The following is a 19,802-nucleotide window of genomic DNA, read 5'->3' as shown; positions in this document are numbered from 1 at the left end:
TACATTTTACAATCCCTCAGTGATGGCAGATTACCTCTACACCTCTACCTCTCTCACTATGAGGCTTCAACAACTGTGAAAGCGTCTCTAATGTGAAGCAGATTCTTTTATATGAATGACAGTCTGATGGCTCCTCTCTTACCTCACTTCCCCTCCACCATGTCTGTCTTTAAACAGGAAGAAGGAAGTGGTGGAGTCTGATTATCTGGAGCCAGATCAAAAATGTCAAAGTCAGACATCACACCTTATCTTGACACCAAGTGGCAACAGCGGGTGCTGAGAGACGAAGCCAACGCAGAAGTGCCAAAAACTGTAGAGCCTCGAATGGCTACTTACGGCCGGCTCCAAAAGCGAGTCAGTACCCGTAGACCTCCATGTTAAAATGCCCAACTTTACAGCAGAAATAAACACGTTTACAACCTGGTACAAAAAATGGTTTTGGTCTCTATAGCTAATTTCCCCGTTCATGACAACAGTGCCGGCAATGAGTTTTTTATATACCTCACCTGTTTGAATTAGATTAAGGCTTAAATTTCGGCATTAATTGAGTGACAGGTGGGTGCCGTACCAGGTCGCTAGCTGCAAGCTGTCTGCTCTGCTGTTTCATCCGGCCTGCCTACGTCAATATTTTATAAAGTCTATGCTTGACACACACATTCAGACAATCATGATCTCACAGATGCACAAACTGGTGCATGTTTTTTCTCACTTCTCCCGACCTGAAATAACCTTTACCCCAAGCTAAACCACAGAGGCCAGTATTATTAGTACCCAACTGGCGCAAGACTGTAATTTCCCATAATTTTATAATATATGTTATCAATGATAATTTGATAATAACTGTTTTTAAAGTGAGGTTAAACTCTGGTTCTGGACCTGTGTGAAGTCTGTTGTCTTGATTTGAAATTCAAAGTCAGGGAAAACGTGAAAAACAATTGAAGGCTGGATTCAAAAGTGATATGTTGCACATTCACTAAGGCCACGACGGCACTTCTTAAGTGTCCTTGAGCAAGACTGAAAGACGTTAACAAACTCCAGACTCCAGATTAGAAGCTGCCAAGCAAAGTTTCCCTGCTAAGAGAATCACTTTAACTCTCATTACTTCTCTGGATCCAAAACTAAGCAATTCATAAATGCATTCCACCTGACTGAACCGGGGCCCATCCAATGAGTTTAAGGATCTTATTGGCTGAAGTCGGGGAAATACCAGTCTCTCCTCTGGAGCACATGGAGGTTCAGCAGGTCACACACTCAGCTGTGGGTGGATGGGACAGCTGCCTAGCACACTTTCTCAACCGCTCTCATCCAAGTAGGAAGAATCGTTTCTGAGAAGAACCGGCAACATTTTCCAGGTTCTTTTTTTCCACATTTCCTTTGTATAAAAACAGGCGTGGTGTTATGGATTCCACAGGTGGCCTCAACTCGCTCCCACGACCCTTCAGTCAGATCAGGGCAGGGCTTCACCGTCGCTGCTCTCCTGGTGTGTGTGGGCTGTTGTACATCTATATTTGTGAGGACCAGGGAGTGCAGGGAGTGAAGACTTTTTATGGAAAGTGAGGACACTTTGGCCGGTCCTCACTTCTTCAAATGGCTGTTTGAGGGTAGAGACTTGGTTTAAGGGTTTACGTTAGAATTAGGTTTAGGTTTCGGTTAGGGTAAGGGCTGGGGTTAGGCATAAACAGTAGTTGTGATGGTTAAAATTACGGGTTAGTGGCTAGGGAATGCATAAAGTTTGCCTTTCACAATGGCCATTTCACTTCATTATAAATGTCATTTATATATTTTTTTAAACAGAAAAATTAAAAGCTGGTACTCGTGCACGTCACGGCATTTTCCACACTGTAAACAGCAAATATTTCAGAATAAAAGCCTTGTTAACAGATGAAGGGATTCTGTCCACAGAAAAAAAGCAGAAACCAGAAGTGTTGAGTTAAAAATAAATAGGCTACAATATTAACTTTTTTCATGTCTGTGACATATTCTACAGATATTTGGACATTGAAACTGTAGTAATGTTGCTGGTATGATGTCAAAAGACAATTTTTGCTGTGAACCGTGCACGGTACACGGAAAAAATAGGCGAGACCTCGAATCTCTAGAAGAGACTCAGTTGACATGCAGCCGAGCCGCACTGCTCCCGCGGGCTGTGTGGCTGCTCTAACCTGTTAACATGGACGCCGAAATAAAAAGCAAGTGGTTCAACGACGCACACGAGCTGCTCACGCTTCCTTTGTGGCCCGGCCGTTCCTGTACCCCATTGCCTGCCAGCTTGATTTAAAACAGCTATAATTCAGATTTTTGTATTAATGATGGATCAGAAGATTACGTGTATGTGAAAAGAGTCTCTCGTGTTGCATAGTAGGATTGCTTCAAGATGCATCAGGCAGCTATTTTCAGCAAAAGAGCTCTTTAAACTCACTGTACGCTACCTGCCCAAGACCAAACAGACAAAGTTAGCGACTTGGAGCATGTAGCAGCTAAAGAGACAGATATTTCCCTCAGGAGTTATAGTGGCGACTTAGAAAAGAGCTAAAAGAATAATAAATATATAAAATATGTAGAATAGCATTTATGTTTTTTGAGCGAGACACTGAAAGATAAAGCGCTTTGTCCGTAAAGGTTGAAGAGAACTATATTCAGTAAGTGCAGTCCATTTAGAGCTTGTTTCTGCTGCCTCCAAATGGCTAAAACATCAGTTATTGCAGAAATAATGTTGGGAGAGAGATACAACTATATGGTGAGAGGTAATACGACTCTTCTTCTCTTAGAGCACACATCTGGGGATGTCCTGTTATGCCCTTCTATGATTTTTCTGTCAAGAGGAGGCTTTCAGAGAATGAGAGGTCGCTCCAGGTCTTTCTATATCCATTTGCGTCTCGCTCCTTTCAAGATAAGGTCATCTTGTGAAGGACAGGAGGGAACTTCCACGACATGATACCAGAAGCTGCAGGACAAGGTTTATCTATAGCTGCAGTCCTCGTCCAGGATTACGTTTCTGATCGCATTGTCTGAGCCTCAAGTCTAGAAAAAGGGAATTTACTGTATGTGTTTGAAGCACATGTGTGACTGACAGAGAAAGAGAGAGACAAACAGAGACAGGCTTTTGGCTTCTGTACTGTATATTCCAGTGGAGGTTGCACATTCCTGAGACCAGACCACATGACTGGAGGGATGGGAGGGAGTGTGTGAGAGCGGGAGCAACCATTGTTGGGCTAAACTAACCTGTAGATCAGATGGGGGGTGGAGGAGTGGGGGTGGAGCCGAGCAGCGTAACAGACTATCTATGTGTAGCATTTCCTTCCACAGACGAAAGGCCCTGCAGATATGAGCAGAGAGCTGGACCAAATTCAATCCCACGCTGAACCATCAAAGGCTTCGGGGACGGAGAGATAAACGAAAACCACTGAATATTAATATTCACAAGCACAATGATAGACATCAGAGCAGTCTATCTGGGTCAACAGAGGCATCCTGGAGGTAAAGTTTGGCCAGAGGGCTGTATGGACGGGGTTAAGTCGCCCTGCTCCTTAACTCGACAGGAAACAGGAAGTTGCAGAGGAAGAGACCTCTATCAAAAGAGCCTTAGAGAGAAGCAGCGGTGGGGGCTGGGGAAGTGCCACAACGAACTCCCCAGACAAGCACACACACACAAACACAGAGTCTCCCCTACAGCTGACGCATTTCATAACAAAACATTCGGCCACAATATGCTTTCTTGAGACAGACTGGAATTTACTCGAGCCACGCCCCTACTGCCACCCACACACAGCCGCCCTTTTGACCAAACTATACAAATGAGTAAACCATGAAAATGTGTTAGAAAATGTCCCTCAACGTTTAGCATCTTCTGGGTTTCATTAAATGTGTGGTGACAGTAATACATACTCACAGTTACAGTATCAGTTTTAAAGCCATTTCGCACCAAGCATGGATTTTCGTTCCAAATATTCTCACAGGAATTTATAAAAAATGATTTTGTGGGTTCTTATAAATGCTTGCACACCCCTGCAGAACATTTGTACATGCAAATATATAGTTTGTGATCGCTCAGCAGCTGGGATACGATGAAGATGGTACTGTAAGGGGAGCGTACACATGCCGCGTCTTTTGCTCGTTCAAATCCGTTGCTGTCAATGTAGCCGCAGAGCAGGTGTGTTCAAACGCGGGAGCGACACTGTTGCAACATGCAAGCGTTCCGAAGCGTTCCGAAGCGTTCCGAAGCGTTCCCAAACGCCTATTTTTCAGGGTGCGACAGCTGTGCACCGAAATAAAAATTGTACAACTTTTGGAACGCTGCAGCGTGCACCGCATATCATGTGACGAGGAACAACCAATCATAGCCGGCAGATATCTTTTCTTTCTTCTGTAAATATCAGTCTACGGTAAATATGGAGGAGAAGTTAAATCATTTTAGCGCAGGGTTACTCGGAGCTTTACCATCTGTCCCACAGACTATTCTACTTGCTTCACCCTTTCTGTCCAAGAACGTCACAACATCCGGTTGAAAAGGTGAGCCAACTTGACTCAGAGAAATGGAGCAGTAATGTCACTTTGAGGGATTTACGGTGCTGGAAATCCATTTATGTTTGTTTTGGTTTTGTTTAGTTTAGTCAGTGAGGCTTTTACTGCTAAATTACTGCAACTTCATCATCATCCTGATTGCAGCACGCAGGCTTTGGTTGCTTAGTAATAGCAGGCACGAAAGGAACGCAACCTCCCAGCATCTTGAATAAAAGGATGAAAGCTGCATGGCAGGTGTTTTCCATGTGTTTTAGACGCGGCATGTGTACAGTAAAGTCATTATGTTTGAGTGGGTAGGTGTCACATGTTAACGTGATGCTGTATGTGGATGTTGCGGTAATTAAAAAGGTCACCTCAGCAAGTTTGTAGGGTACGATGAGCCTCTCTCCGACGGTCACCGTCTTCCTCGTCGTCAGCGCTTCCAGCAGCATCTCCTCTTTGACCTGAAGAGGAAGAAAATAATACAAGGACGAGGTCAAGATCGTGTTTGAGCTCTTACATGATGTTGAAGGGATGTGTTGTTTAAGTTGTGACCTATTAGAGTACAATGAATGCATACAGTATCAGGGATAAAAACAAACATTATAAGTATTATACAGAGCCACTGATCATAGCAAATGTTTAGCTGAAGTGAGTATTTTTGGGACTTTTATTTGACAGTTAAAAGTGATGAAGTCATGGGAACAGTAAGAACGATAACATGCAGCAATGGCCCAGCCCAATAATGTCCAAGAAAAAAGTTTTATTAAAGGGGTTCTTTAGCATAAAGCTGTAGGACTCACAAGAGACAGACTAAAGAAATAGAATGGTTAAAATGTTAAGTAGCAGAGGCCGAGATAAAGACTTTTGGTTCCTTGTGTGGGTCTGGCTCCAAAAAACGCAGAATCCTACATTTCCCATAATGCAACAGACCTTTTTGGGGGGCTACATTAGCTATCAAAAGAAGATCACATTAAACAGTCTAAAGTTCTGTGATTTGGTTAAAGATAGTAGTTTTGTGGGATTTTACTGTTTTTCCCAGAGTCAGAAACTAATAAATGCTTTACGACAGACCTTTTTTTTTTTTTAAATGTATTTGGTCACGGAGTAGTCTGGAGTCAAACAGCAATATTAGGCTGTATTAGCTCAACTGTTTAGAGTCAAGGGGATCAAATATCATAATCATGATCCCATAGGCATACAGGAACTGAGCGAAACTAAGCAAGTAAACTAAGGAGGGGGGTAAGGGGACGCATTTTTCCAAGCTGTGTCTGAGGGGAGGCCCCGAGTCTCAGACTTTAAAACCTCTGTATTAGACCACTGCTGGAAATGTTGTGAACTGTTACATCAACATGACTAAGAATCTCTATTTAAAGACAGACATTCCCATTTGATTATATCATCTCTACAGTAAGAGCAGTTTCTCAAGTCATGATATACATTACCATGGTGACAGAAGATTATATCCATATCACTCATCCCTAACTGACCCTTCAACCCACTAAGCTGAATCTCATAATAACTCTTCTAACTAACACAGCTGGCCAAGATTAGCACATAAACACCCGCTCTCTGCCCTCAAACACACACATACATACAGTACAATAGTATGTGTTGAGTTCACACAGACTCTGAACTTGGCCCCAGACAAACCATTGATGACAGGGCCACACTGGGAGAAGCAGATGTCACTACACACACACAGACACATCTCCTCCATCTATAGGGATTATGGGAGTGGGCCGAACAGCTGCTGCGGAGACCACGCGTGTGTGTTTGTGTGTGAATACATGTGACAGCATGTCTTTGTGTGATTGCCTGATGTCTTCATGTATAAAAAGCAAGGGTGTTAATGTTATTGCTAATACCATTATGGATGTAGGTTTGTCAGCTGGCTCCTTCGTAAAGACTTGTGTGTGTGTGTGTGTGTGTGTGTGTGTGTGTGTGTGTGTGTGCGTGTGCGTGTGTGTGTGTGTGTAGGGGGGTGGCATAATCAGACTTCATTTCACACTGCCTGGTAATCCCTCGACTAAGAGCAAAGCCTATTCTGCAGCCTGGTGATTGGTCTTTAGCCGGTACATTTCCATGTATTAGTCGCTTGGTAACAGGCTTGCTGCTCCGTCTATGATCACAGCTCTCTAATACCATAATACACACAAGTTTGTAAGCACTGGTTTGGGGTCAGTGATTCTGTTCTCAAATTAACCAGGGTTTTTCTTTTTTCCCCTCTGGGACATGAAGACCTCGAGTCGGATTCGAAGCAAATCTTAAGCTCTGACAGATGCTGTTCTCTCCTTTCTATGTCTGTAAAACACAGAAACACCAACACTGACTGATCCTCAGCACCTCCTCTTTCCTTTAATGCACCGATCACAGCATGAACTTGGACATCAGTGATCTTTCTGATCTAATGCTTCTGCTGCCTGTAATCCTGACATTTTCATTATATGCTACAAAAAAACAAAGACACTTTGAAGACATTCAAAAGATGTATTTTAGCGTATTCTTAAACCTCACAGTCAGCATCAGTATCATCGCTAAAGACACCCACGGTCTTTTTTAAAAGTAACATTATCATACATATTTCCAGTTTCTGTCACCAGAGTCATCTAACATTTACTATAATTATCTCGCAGTTAGTAACACTAAATGGTAAATGTTAGAGATGCACCGACACCGATACCGGATCGGATATCGGGCCGACACTGACTCAAATCGCTGGATCGGGTATCGGTGACAACAGGGCCGATCTATTCAATTCTATATTTATATACTATATATATTATATACTGGAATTTTAATTCCTGTTGAAGTTTTGACCTATTTGTTGATGTATTAAAAAGGTTTACACTTGAATTGTAATTTCTGTTAATTTTGAAGATTTTTTTTACCAAGTTGCTGGTGTACAATTTATTAATTTAATAATAAATAACAATTCAGTAAATGTATATCTGTGTAGTTATTGGTTATATTTTGCTTTACGTAAGGAAAGCAATGTTTAAGTAAAGCCTGACAAATAAAAGAATGATCCCAGTCATTTCCACACAGTGAGGCATACTACAGCTTATTAATTACAAAAACACTGGTATCGGATCGGTACTCTATATCGGCCGATACCCAAAGCTCAGGTATCGCTATCGGTATCGGGACTGAAGAAGACGGATGGTTGCATCTCTAATAAATGTATAGACATCGTATGTCATCATATTGTCGATCAAAACTTGTCTGACATCACCATTTCACCAGACATGGAAGAGGATTGAACAACCCCCTTTTCTGACCACCTTCATTTGAATTAATTAAATTAAATTAAAGTATTGTATTATTTATAATTATTTTTATTATTAATTTATTTAATTTATTGATTCATTTATGAATTTCTCCATTTATGTGTTTCGTGACCTGAGTTGTAGGTGGCGAGCGGGACTTGTCTGACATAGAAACAGTAACAGTGAAGGTGGGAGTGATGGGAGCGTAGAATTGGTCAATAGGGCTGTTAGTTGTTCTCGCTCACTGCCACTGCCTTCATATCTGGTTGTTAGAGTCAACTGCCAGCTGGTTTTAATGTTCAATAATGACAGAAGCAGGTTTTTTTTGCTTCTTCTGCTTCTTAATAAAACCAAAAGAGGCAGTGGAATCCAATAAATTTGACATTAAACATTTACAAATACATGTCCTGGAAGGCTAGGATTATTCTACAAATTAGGAAACTTGTCCTATCTGTAAAAGGCTTAAAAGATTGAAGAAAAGCAGAGCTGTATGCTTACTGATAAGGACAATCTGACAGGATTTTATCAGAATTTATTGGCCTGTGTCAGATTATGATAAATGAACAACATTTTTGGACTGGTGCAGCCTCAGGCTCAAACAACTGTGTTTCCAGATACTGCTTTTAGCATTAAAATACCGTCAACAAATTCAGGCTTTAGTGGGATTTGTTCTCACAGTAAGCTGCTCTCTGCGGGCCGATTACCAGTTTGCACAGGAATGTTTCTGGTTAGGTCAAATCACTCAACTCCGCCGCTCAGAGGATCCAGTCTGTCAGCCGTCCGTCAGCTCCTACAAGCTCTACTTCCTCTTCCAGTTCCACATCCACAGGAAACAGGAAGTCCTGTCCAGTTTCATTCCTATTCATCCATCAGTCCACACTCGAGCCAATCAGTTCTCCTCCTTAGAGCTGCTTCACATTAGTGTACCACAGAGAGAGTAGTACTAGTAGTAGTTCTCATCCCATCCTGTCTAAAATGTTATTTTACATATCAAAGTGAAGTACGGACGATTATTCATGCAAATTAAGACCTCACTCAGAGCCAGTTTGTGCACTTTAGCTGAGCTTTCCCTTCCAGCCTCAGACCAAACAGCATTAACCTCAGAACCTATTACAGTCATTTAGCAGATTCTCTTATGCATCTCTTAAAATAAAGTCATGCATCACCAATACAACCTAAGTGCTAAGTACTTTTGATGGTGCCTGTCTGGCTTGTACATCCATCCATTATCTTAGCATCAAGCTAATTCAATTCTAAAAGAAATCCAAAAGGCACTCTTGGTGTAAATCATAGTAAATACATGTCTTTCTCAGAGCCGGCCCTGACCAATGAAGGATGATGAATTAGGCAAGATTTTAGCTGTTGCCCCTCCACTTTTTTTTTTTTGTGCGCTCACAAAGTGCTCCCTGCCAGGAAGTTCTTAAACAGTGTTATTTTTTGTGCGTTGATTGACAGCCTCTTAACCTGCTTATAATATAGCTACCATATTGACCTTGATTATGAGACAACCCCTTTTTTTCAAAACTCCTTTTTTGAAAAAGATTTTTTGAAATCTTGTTTTTATAAAAACAAAAGATTAAATCTGACCAGAGTGCACCAATAACAGTGATATATTGTAATAAACAAGGTAAGTTGATATATATCTTTTAAATGAGAAAAATTATAGAACCATGGGTTATAGTTTAATTAGACTGTGACTGTCTCATTGATCACCGTTATCTTAAAAATGGAATTATTCTCCTCCTCATTAACATTACTGTCATGTGAAGGCCATTGGCGGTTTCAGTTTTTAAGAGAGTGAAAATATATGAATCCTGACATTGCGTTGAATCCGCTGGTACCAAACATGTCATGTTAGCTTACTGGGAAATGGGCTGAATATCACTCCAAGGTTGAGCTGTCTTTATCGCAACACCTCAGTGGAAAATGGCAGTGTTATGACCGGCTGTTTGTGCCCCCTCCGGCACTTGGTGCCCTACGCACAGCACATGATGAGCGTGCCTAGCGGCGGCGCTGGCCTTCCTGTCAAGTTGTGATTAAATGAAAGCCAGCGTTTTATCTTTTTAGCCAATTACCCAATATTTTTCACTAATACATTTTGAAAAAATTGTCCAATTGTTTCCAGGAAAACACCCTTTTTAATAGTTCCTGCATGCAACGAACAATACCATCACATATTGTTTTAATTATCTGCCCCTCCAGTCTACTCCTCACATCAAATAACACTGATTTCCCATCGGGTGACCCCTCTTTTGTCCACCCCAAAACATTATGTTTCTGCAGGAATGTTGCCAAACTAAAGTGCCCTCAAAATGCAGCTTCAATGTGACTCTTTGTTTGTTTGATTTCATTAAGCCGTGTTTTGCTTTTCCTTCTTTCTTTCTTCTTCCCTTTAAGAATGTTTTATACCTCCCTGGGGACAAATAGCCATCGCACCAACTAACAGACATCCAAATAAACTTGAACTTAAAACACTAACCCCGAGCATGTGGCCGACATGTGGCTGAGCTCGCGTCACCGCGACTCCGGCCCTCTGGAGAGTCAAGGAGATCGTGTCTGGATGTTAAAGGGGAACCCTGGCAGGCTCCTCGCAGTCATAACATCCCCGCTGTGCTGTTGACAGGAGTCTCCGGCACACTTCGGACATTGTTTTGTCAGCGACTCAACAAGCACATCCGGCTAATCGTTGGGGTTTGTAACGGGGACTGGGAAGTGCCACCATCCCTCAATCCCAAGGTAAATCAGAACAGCATGTGGACGTTTGAGCTGTCCTCACAGTGCACACTGATGAGTGTGTGTGCGTGTGTGTGTGTGTGTGGTCTGCACTCAGCGTCAAGAATGAACTCAAATTCAGCACATCATAAATTTGTAAGCGCTGCGTGGCACGTTAACCCACGCCAGGAAATGTTTTTCCATGTCTCTCATCGTCATGTGGACGATTAAGAGTCCGACGCAGTCTAAACCTACAGACCAGACTGATTAGTGTGTTGGGTAATTACTACAGTACAGGGTCGACATTGAGGTCAGGAAAACATACAGTATGTACAGATCAAAGCCTCAAGAACTGCTTTTTAGTTTAGTTTTGTTTGTGCAATAACACAACAAAAACAACAACAACAATAATGATGTTATAAAATGAATTAAATTGAGAAAAAGAGGAACAATAAACCAGCATGAGGCTGTCCTCAATGCACGGATACTGTAGTCTACGAGGCAGTTTTACTTCTACAGTTTGTCCATAATATCGTTGCTGGAACCGGAGGTCGGCTGAACTTCATTCAAACTTTATTTAGAGACAAAGTGCCGCCACTGAGCGAACTAATCAGCTGCAATTTGCTGCTGCAAATACACAATTATACAAGCAAAGATTGTATTTTGCAAGCAAGGACGTGATTGGACAACCACTGACCATCCAACAAGCATCTCTAAGTGACAGAGGTTTACAGTTGACAGGACAAAGCAGAAATCTGCAGCACTTCGTGAAAAACAAGTAGTTAAGAAAAACATTTCACCTCAAAATTAAGGAACAAACGGTTGTTGATAAGTGGTGGGACCAAGTCATTGTTTTGCAAGTCACAGGTAAGTCTGAAGTGTTTGCACTCAAGTCCCAAGTCAAGTCCCAAGTCCTAAACTTTGAGTTTCGAGTCATAAACAAGTCATAATGCGTTCTTCACCAACTGCAATGTCATTTAAACAACAGAGTAACGGTAATGTTAATTCTTCATGGTTTTCTCCTGCAACTTGATTGGATGCTGTCAGATTAGTTCAAACAAAGTGGATCTGGGGAATTAACTGTAAGATAATCAAGTGCAAGTCCTGATATTATTCACCAAAAATAAAGAGTCCAGAGTTCAACAAACAATACCACTTTTCGGGGATTCAGCAATAAACAACAAAAGATTTTGTTTTTTGCAGTTCAGTTCAGTTATTTCCCTGCAAGTAAATCCTCCTCCTAAACAAATCAACAAAGAAAGTACTGCAAGTACTGTTGTATTTTGTCAAGACAAGTCTAAAGTCATCAAATTTGTGACTTGAGTCTGACTCGAGTCCACACCTCTGGTAAGTCATGTATGATTTTCAAATGATTCTTAAAAAAACATTGTTGTCTCAGCTGTCTGATATGTATTTATAATCATTAAAGTATGATATAACAATGCAGGTGATATTGAGACAACAACAAGGAGCTGTTGTTCCTGGTAGGAAAGCTCGCCTATACAACAGCACGGCAGCACAAGAGGTCTGAAAATAGCCTCGACACTAACAGCAGTTTGTGGAAGCGCTGAACGGTCGGACAGCTCTTTGGGACCTGAAGCACCTCTTAACTTCTGTGTCACCACAAGCTGTGAGAGTCCTCAGCTCTCTTCTAGAGCCCACATACGAGAGGTAAACTCTGGCAGTAGGTATCGCGATTTCTCACAGTGTTTTTAAAAAAAAAAAAATACACAGCAAAAGGAAAACTCATTCGCTCATAAGGATGCTACTTGTTTTTCAAAGTTCACTAAGTCCGTGGGGTTTTAAGTATCTCCGGTGGGCATGTCATGGAATAACTCTGGGAGACGAAATGGCAAAGAAAGCATTTAGGGAGAATAAACAAGCCCTGTGGTAAAGCCCTGCTCCAGTTCTTCATTTTTATTATCCTTCAAAGTATTTAGAGTATCGCATTTCAGCATAAAGTCAGCGAGACAAAAGTACGGTTTACTGACTCAGACATGTCATATGTGTCTTTTTCCGTTGGATTTTGAGACGAAAACTTGATTAACATTCAAACTGAATTATATCTCGCGCATTTTTTTTTTTTGCCACAAAACGTGTTGATGTGTTTGGACTTTACTAAAGACCAACACTTGACCTTGAATACTATGAGACGGCTGCATCGTGCTGCTCACCTCTAGCAGCTCGGAGACGATGGGCAGGACCTCTGGGTTGCAGATGTCGATGGAATCGTCCCTGTAGGTCTTCTTCTTGTAGCGGATGTTTCCCAGGTGGAGGATTGCTGACAGCAGGGAGAAGATCCTGACAAAGAAGAAGAAGAAAAGCTCTTATTGTTAATATGTTTACATTATTTTTGGGCAACTAAGCTGCGGTCTTATTGAGCATGTTTACAATGAATGAAAAGAGTTTCTGTGCTCAGAGATTCTTGACCAGGACGCCTTGTAGGGTTATATTGTGCAACATTTCTGCTATTCAATGGTCTCTTTATTACACTGACACAAATAAAAAATAAAAAGATCAAATATTTATCTTAATGTATTTTTCACAGTACTTATTAGTTATTCAATTCAATGCTCTGCAATGACCTCATGGACTCTATTAATCTTTAAAGAGAGTTAGATGAGAAGATCACTCTTATGTCTGTTCGTTAAATATGAAGCTACACAACCATAGACTGTATATAAGAAGTGGACGTAGTCACCGTGACGTCACCCATTGTTTTGTGGACTGCCGTTTTGAAGCCTCGAGTTCGGCATTTTGGCCATCGCCATCATGTTTTTTTGCAACCAGAAGTGACACGAGAGGGTGGAGCTAAGTACAACCGAACGCTGAATTTTCAGGAAACCAAAAAGGTTATAATTAACTTTCATGAACTGAAAACAAACGCCGCAGTAGCGAGCTGTCACTCACAAGGTAGCCACGCCCCTACCATAAACTCATGTTTACAATGTTTACTGAGGTAATAAATCAAGTGAGAAGTAGGCTCATTTTCTCATAGACTTTTATACAATCAGACTTCTTTTAGCAGCCAGAGGAGTCGCCCCCTGCTGGCTGTTAGAAAGAATGCAAGTTTAAGACACTTCAGCATTGGCTTCTCTTCTCAGACCAGGAGGTTGCCGACTGTACACAACACAAGGCACAACATGCTCTCAGCTATCAACGAGTATGTGAGAAACAAAGAAATTAAAATGTTTTGTGAGAACATCAGATGAAGAGTAGGAAGACTTACAAAGCTGTTAGTTTGTTTTAAGCCCCCACTCCTGACCCTGATTCCAACAGAGAGCTCTGAGGATCTGTGATCATTTACAAGTACATATAAGACCAGTTGTAAACATCACGTAGCAGCTCATCTTACATTTTGCGTGTGGTGGGTAAGAAGCCGACCATCTCCATCGCCAGCTGCAGCCGCTCAAAGTCATGTTTCAGATCCTCTCCTTCCACTGTGAAGCAGTCCTGCTGGTGTCAGGTGGAAACACACAAACACACAGAGAAAGAGAGGAAGACAGAGAGAGACATCAGCATCACAAAGGATGAATACACAACAACATAACATAACTAAAACCTGCTTGATAACAATCAAAACTATTCCATTACACATGGTGAAGACTTGGTGCACCAATGGTTGTATTTATCCAAGCTAAATGAGTTTGTATATGTGTGTGACTGAGCAGGGTTTCCCACAATGCTTCATTTTGTCTGAAACAAAGATTAACGCCGCTAACATCAGAGGAAGATATTCCACATAAAAATGAAATTAATTTATAAAATAAATTCATTAAATCAGAGATAAAACAAAGTAATTGTTTTGCAAGTCACAAGTAAATCTCAAGTCTTGGCTATCAAGGCCCGGGTCAAGTCCGAGTACTAAAGTTTGTGTTTTTACAAAAACAATAAGTGCTTTTCAAAGCATTTGTATTTATGATATATGACAAAAGCAATGTGTAAAAGCAAAATTATCATTAAGGTGTATCTTGGTATTCCTGTGATGATGTGCTGGTGTGCACAGGAAATGCGCCTTTCCTTCCCGCTCATGCAACGTAATTGTCGTATTATTTTTTTTATTTATAACATAATTTTCAATTATTGGACTTGAGGGGAATGTCAAGTCATTCCATGTCAGAAGACTAAAGTCCAAGTGAAGTCATGTGTCGAGTTGCAAGTCGAGTCTAAAGTCATCAGATTCATGACCCAAGTCATGTGACTCAATTTCACACTTCGCCCCTCAGACAGCAAAGGCCTCATCTTTAATGGATAAGACCACCATGTAGAAACGGATTACAGGAGACTAAACACTGTCACGGTCGTCTGACTCAGCTCAGCAGATGACAGGTGACTAATCAATCAGATGGTACGTTCGCTTTGGAGTGATTCATTACAGCAGCACGTCGCCATGTCAGAAAAGAAAGAAACGAAACACAAGTCATCTCTTTTAAAACTTTCTCTGGGGAAACCCGGCTAAGTGAACACACTTCTGTGTAACCGGGAGACACTGATATCATACAGTGATAGTAAAGGAGGGAGAGGGCAAGGATGAGTATGTATGTATGTATACAGTGACTGTGTGTGTGTCTGCTCAGGCCCTCTGGTCGGTCAGCATGTGTCTGCTCCGGCAGCGAGCCTCTCTCAGGCTGTAATTAGCACATACCACAGCGACCGGCCAGCGAGAGAAGACACAGGAACCCATAATCCACGCTCTGCGTTGCCTGTACACTTTAACATTCAACACTCCTCTGCCTCCTCATTGTTTTGCTTTGGCTCAGAACTTGTCAGGAACTGCAGAGCCAACAATTGGCGGATTTCTCCTGCGAACTTCTCCAATTGCAACAAAGGGGTTTTGAGGCTTCTCGAGCTACGGCGAGACCCGGGAAAAGACAGTTTTCAGATTGCTGGGTATGTTAGACCCTCAGCGCCAAGCAGCACAATGCGATACGTTGCAGGAAGTTGAGAAAATAAAGAGATCAATTTTGGTGCGAGGGAATAGTTTGGTCGAAAACCAAAAACCTTGGCTATTGGTGCTCGTTGAGTGGAGCAAAGGGATGATTAAGGAACAACTTATTTTAAACAAAGAATCTTTTCTCACTCAGGCTCACAACTTGAAATTGTAATTTAATGCCAGTTGCAACACTCCCGGTGCCGGCTTACACCCGGAGCCCAGCTGACGCAGCACATGGAGCTTTTTAACAGATCTCTCATGGATCCAGTTAAAAGTTTTGTGCATCATCCAGTCGAGGCTTTCCTACTACTTACCATGACTTAAATCATGATTTATGTTGTCAAGGCACACGGTCGACTTTGCGCCAAAAACAGCATGCCACCCCGTCACCAGACATTCCACACGACCAGAAACCATAGACACCCAAACAGGCACAAAATGCACAAACCCAGAGCCACAGAAGCCCAGAACCAAACACCCGACTGCACACATCAAATGCAAACATCCAGAAAATGTTTGGTCTTTGGGATCTTTAGTCAAAAACATCACTTTTTATAAAAATCACATTGGTTTGTTTTCTATTTTCGGCTTCCAGACGTTGCATCTGAATTCTGTGTACACTTGTCACTGTTTAAAGCACCGGGCGTCTCTATTTACTGCAGCGCGCATTGACCAATGGGAGAGGTCAAGGGGTTAAATAGGCCCAAAGGGCTGGTCAGATGCTCAGACAGCTGTCAAGAGCTGCTGAGATTCCTGTGTGTGTGTGTGTTTGTGTGTGTGTGTATGAGATGGTTTGTCAAGACGGTGACATCATCTCCTTGGACGGCGGGGTCACAGACTGATGAGGTCACTGACTGACCCTTGAGGGAGATAGTGTGTCAGCAAACAGTGAGACAGGGCGGTTGTGTAAGGAAAAAATATGAGAGAGAGGAGCCAAGGGACAAAAGAGTACAGAGAGAGAGAGTTAAAGGAATAGTTCAACACTTTGGGAAATACGCTGTTTTGCTTCCTTTGCAAGAGTGAGATGAGAAGATCGAGAACAACCTTGTGTCTTATGTTGAGGCAAGGGAAATTTACATGTAACTCCAACCATAACTCCTTAAATTTTCGTTCCTGTATTAGTAGACAAACTAAATAGTGTGTGAATTAGGTCCTGATCACACAGAGTGTGTTTTAGCAGCCCATTGCGGCTTTTTTGTAATAGTTTTCATTGTAAATGAAGTGTTTTGCGCGCTGCTTTTGCGTTGCTGAGTGCCTCACCTTTTTTCCCACTCTATGCACCTCATGTTTTTGCAGAAGTGCCCTGAACACCTAAAAAAATTAAACTCAGCAGAACACCGCCCGACGTCGTCGGCCTTTTTTTGCTCATTGTGGTGATTTTTATACTTTAAATACTAAATCAACTTATACATACTTGGAGCTACCAAATGTAGTTATCATGATCTGAACAGAAAGCAGCAGGAAGACAATTAGTGCAGTACTTGGGATTTTGGGTAAGTTGTTTTCATTCATTTAAACAGTACTATTAACTATTTGGGTAGCGCACAGTTCATGGTTTGTATTAAGGTAACGTTAGTGCTCATTCGGTGCTTAGCATTGATATAAAAAAAAGACGCAGCAAAGCGCAAAAAAGCTATTTTTCTGTCTGATCAAGCAACAGAAAAGGCAGAGTTGAGTTTTCCACCTGCAAAACACGCTCTGCCTGATCGGAGCCTAAGGCAGCTTTAGAGTCGTTATACAGTAGATGCAGTTTTTCACTTTAGACAGAGCCAGGCTAGCTGTCTTTATGCTCTTTGTGCTAAGCTAGGCTAAACACATCCTGACTCTCACTCCATATTTAAGTCATTGATGTCAATCTTTTCATCTCTCTCTTGGAAAGAAAGCAAATAAGTATTTTTATTAAAATGCTGAATTATTCTTTGAAAAGGATACTCAACTGAAAATCTGCCTTTTGAATATCAAATATTACATTCCCCAACATTTGTAGTGTTGTGGCTCACTCCTTCTCAGAAGACGGCAGCTGATTCACAACAGTTACAATGATTTCAAATGATGACCCAGAGTCACAGCAAAAAACGTGAATCAAAACTTCCACAGGAACTTCTCAAATCACTCCTCCAGTGTTGATCTACATGTTCAGTATGTTCCAAACAATCTTCACTTTGCCTGTAAATATGCTACTTCCATTCGAGCAGTGAGGTGGAGATCTTTCTGCAGGAGTGATTTGAGAAATTGAGAAAAACGTTTTTTGCTCTGACGTTAAAATCCATCACAACTACTGGGAATCCAAAACGACGACAGCATTTTAGAGCTGTTTTCAAGCATACAGGAGGGGAGAGTTTGATATTCAAAAGACAGATTTTAGATGGAATACTCCTTTAATATGTTGAATGTGAAGCAGGACCTGCTGCCGTGTCCTCATAAAACCTTTTACTGGATAAAAAAACAGTTTTCAAAAAAAGTGGGAGACAAAGAGCCAAAGTCAAGAGGGAAGAGACGAGTCGTATTTATACTAAACGACTCTTATGTCAAGTGTTTGCTCGCCGGCAAAGTCAAAGTAACATAATCTCCTATTAGGAGATCCTGAATCCCTTAACCACACAACAAATCCCACTGACCAAACATTACTCACTGCAGGTGGAAGCCGGCAAGACAGTGGCAGGCTCAAAGACACACACACACACACACACAATGGACCACACACACTTAGAGGGAAGTTTCAGGATGTGATCGATCACTATTGAAACCTTAGAACGAACAGCATGTAAGGAATGATTCTTTAAAGAAATAATAATGGTAAGTTAACTTTTGCCATCTGATCTTTTTTGTGTTTTGATAATAAAAGTTATTGTACAGCTGTAAAATTACCTTCCCTGGCACATATCTTGTCAGAACTATCTATGCTATAATCCATGATATTTTCATAACATTAAACTCTGTTTTGATACTATTTATGGTCAGACTTTTTCAAGCAATAGCCATTAATGCTCTTTAAAGCTGAAGTAGGCGAGATTGGAGCAACTATGATTAAAAAAAGTTATTTTTATAAAACGCTATATCGTGACAGTAGTGCATGAAACAGGTAACCTGAAAAAAAATCATTTGTCTCTGTGTCCTCCGGTGCTCCTAACGGCATCTGCAAGATTTCACAGACCGGAGGAAAACAAGCAGTGAGAGCTGATCTGAGGTCTGCTGTCCATCTGCCGTCAATGAGAGCCGGCTGTCAATCACTAGCGAACTCCGACCAAACGGTCAAACTAGGCAGCGCTGATCAAATATGAATCAATATTATGTTACGTTAATGTCTATTTCTCTCCTCAAATGTTTTCAGAATCATCTTGTAGTGCACGGTTTAGCTGTAAAATGAGAAAGTATGTGACGCCGCTGCCATTGTGAAATCTGGTGAAGGAACGCCAAGTACCGGTCACATGACCGGAGCACAGCCAATAGGAACGCTCTCTCAATGAAATGACCTGTGATTGGTCAAAGTCTCCCGTCACAGGCTAGATTTTCTAAAGCCTGAAAACAGAGCCATGAGGAGGAGCAGAAGTTTAGTTATCTCTCAGAACACTTGAATTACAATATGCTGAAAGGTTATTATGGACCTTTTGCCCAATGATGCCACGTATACTGCCTACTGCCACTTTAATTACCTCTTTAAATAGTAATGTTCATTGTTAGTGGCAGGTCCACCATTCCCATGCTGGGTTCTAGTTACATATCGACTCATGAGTGTAATCCGGTATTTGAAATTTTATCTCATTGATCGACGCCTCACTGTTCACTCTCATACAGCCTTATTATAGCTGTATTAAATTACTGCTAATGCAAAACCAATGTCTCTTACTGCTGCTACTGTATTTAACATTAAAAGTATTCAACTGGCCAAACACGGGGTGGAGGATTATAACTTTTAATAACACTGTAATATTGTTCATATTGACCGACTTAATATTTAACTTATATATAAATTGGTGTTTGTTTCATTGCCATTGGTGTATCTGATGTTTTAATTTCTTAAAGTTGAATTTAATAAAGCCACTATCTAAGTATCTATTTATCTATCACACCAAATTTGACAGTATTTGCAATAAGTGTTTGTTTATATCTGTTTTTGTTTTTTAAAATCTGTTTTTTAAAACAATTTTATTATTCTCAAATATCTGTATGGGTATTAGACAAAAACATTTAATATTGATACCGACTGACTTACATTACAAATCCTTAGAATGAAAAAAAGGTTAATTGAAGGAAATTCCTTTATATTATATATAAGGCTCAAAGCTTATTTCATGTTTTTCCTTCTTTTTCTGCTCTTGAATTTAACAGCATGCTACTGGATGTTGCTATCATGATTTTTACTCTACTCTGTCGACAGTACATCCTGC

At 41.1% G+C, this 19,802-nt stretch overlaps 1 protein-coding gene across 14 annotated transcripts in view; it reads right to left on the bottom strand.

The window, feature by feature from the left end:
- LOC119486452 (unconventional myosin-IXAa-like) overlaps positions 1–19,802 on the bottom strand; it is a 164,362-nt gene that overhangs the window by 58,292 nt on the left and 86,268 nt on the right. For 11 of the 14 annotated variants that reach the window (XM_037766583.1, XM_037766579.1, XM_037766580.1 and 8 more), the window contains 3 exons: positions 13,837–13,937; positions 12,656–12,782; positions 4,875–4,964 (listed from right to left, as the gene is read on the bottom strand). In XM_037766583.1, coding sequence (XP_037622511.1) covers positions 4,875–4,964; positions 12,656–12,782; positions 13,837–13,937 — 318 coding nt within the window. The remainder of the gene's footprint in view (positions 1–4,874; positions 4,965–12,655; positions 12,783–13,836; positions 13,938–19,802) is intronic. The other 3 variants (XM_037766574.1, XM_037766588.1, XM_037766587.1) reach the window with 1 other exon arrangement.

Source organism: Sebastes umbrosus, chromosome 4 (genome assembly GCF_015220745.1).
Source record: "Sebastes umbrosus isolate fSebUmb1 chromosome 4, fSebUmb1.pri, whole genome shotgun sequence".
NCBI lineage: Eukaryota > Metazoa > Chordata > Actinopteri > Perciformes > Sebastidae > Sebastes > Sebastes umbrosus.
This window is presented reverse-complemented; position numbering and strand designations above follow the sequence as displayed.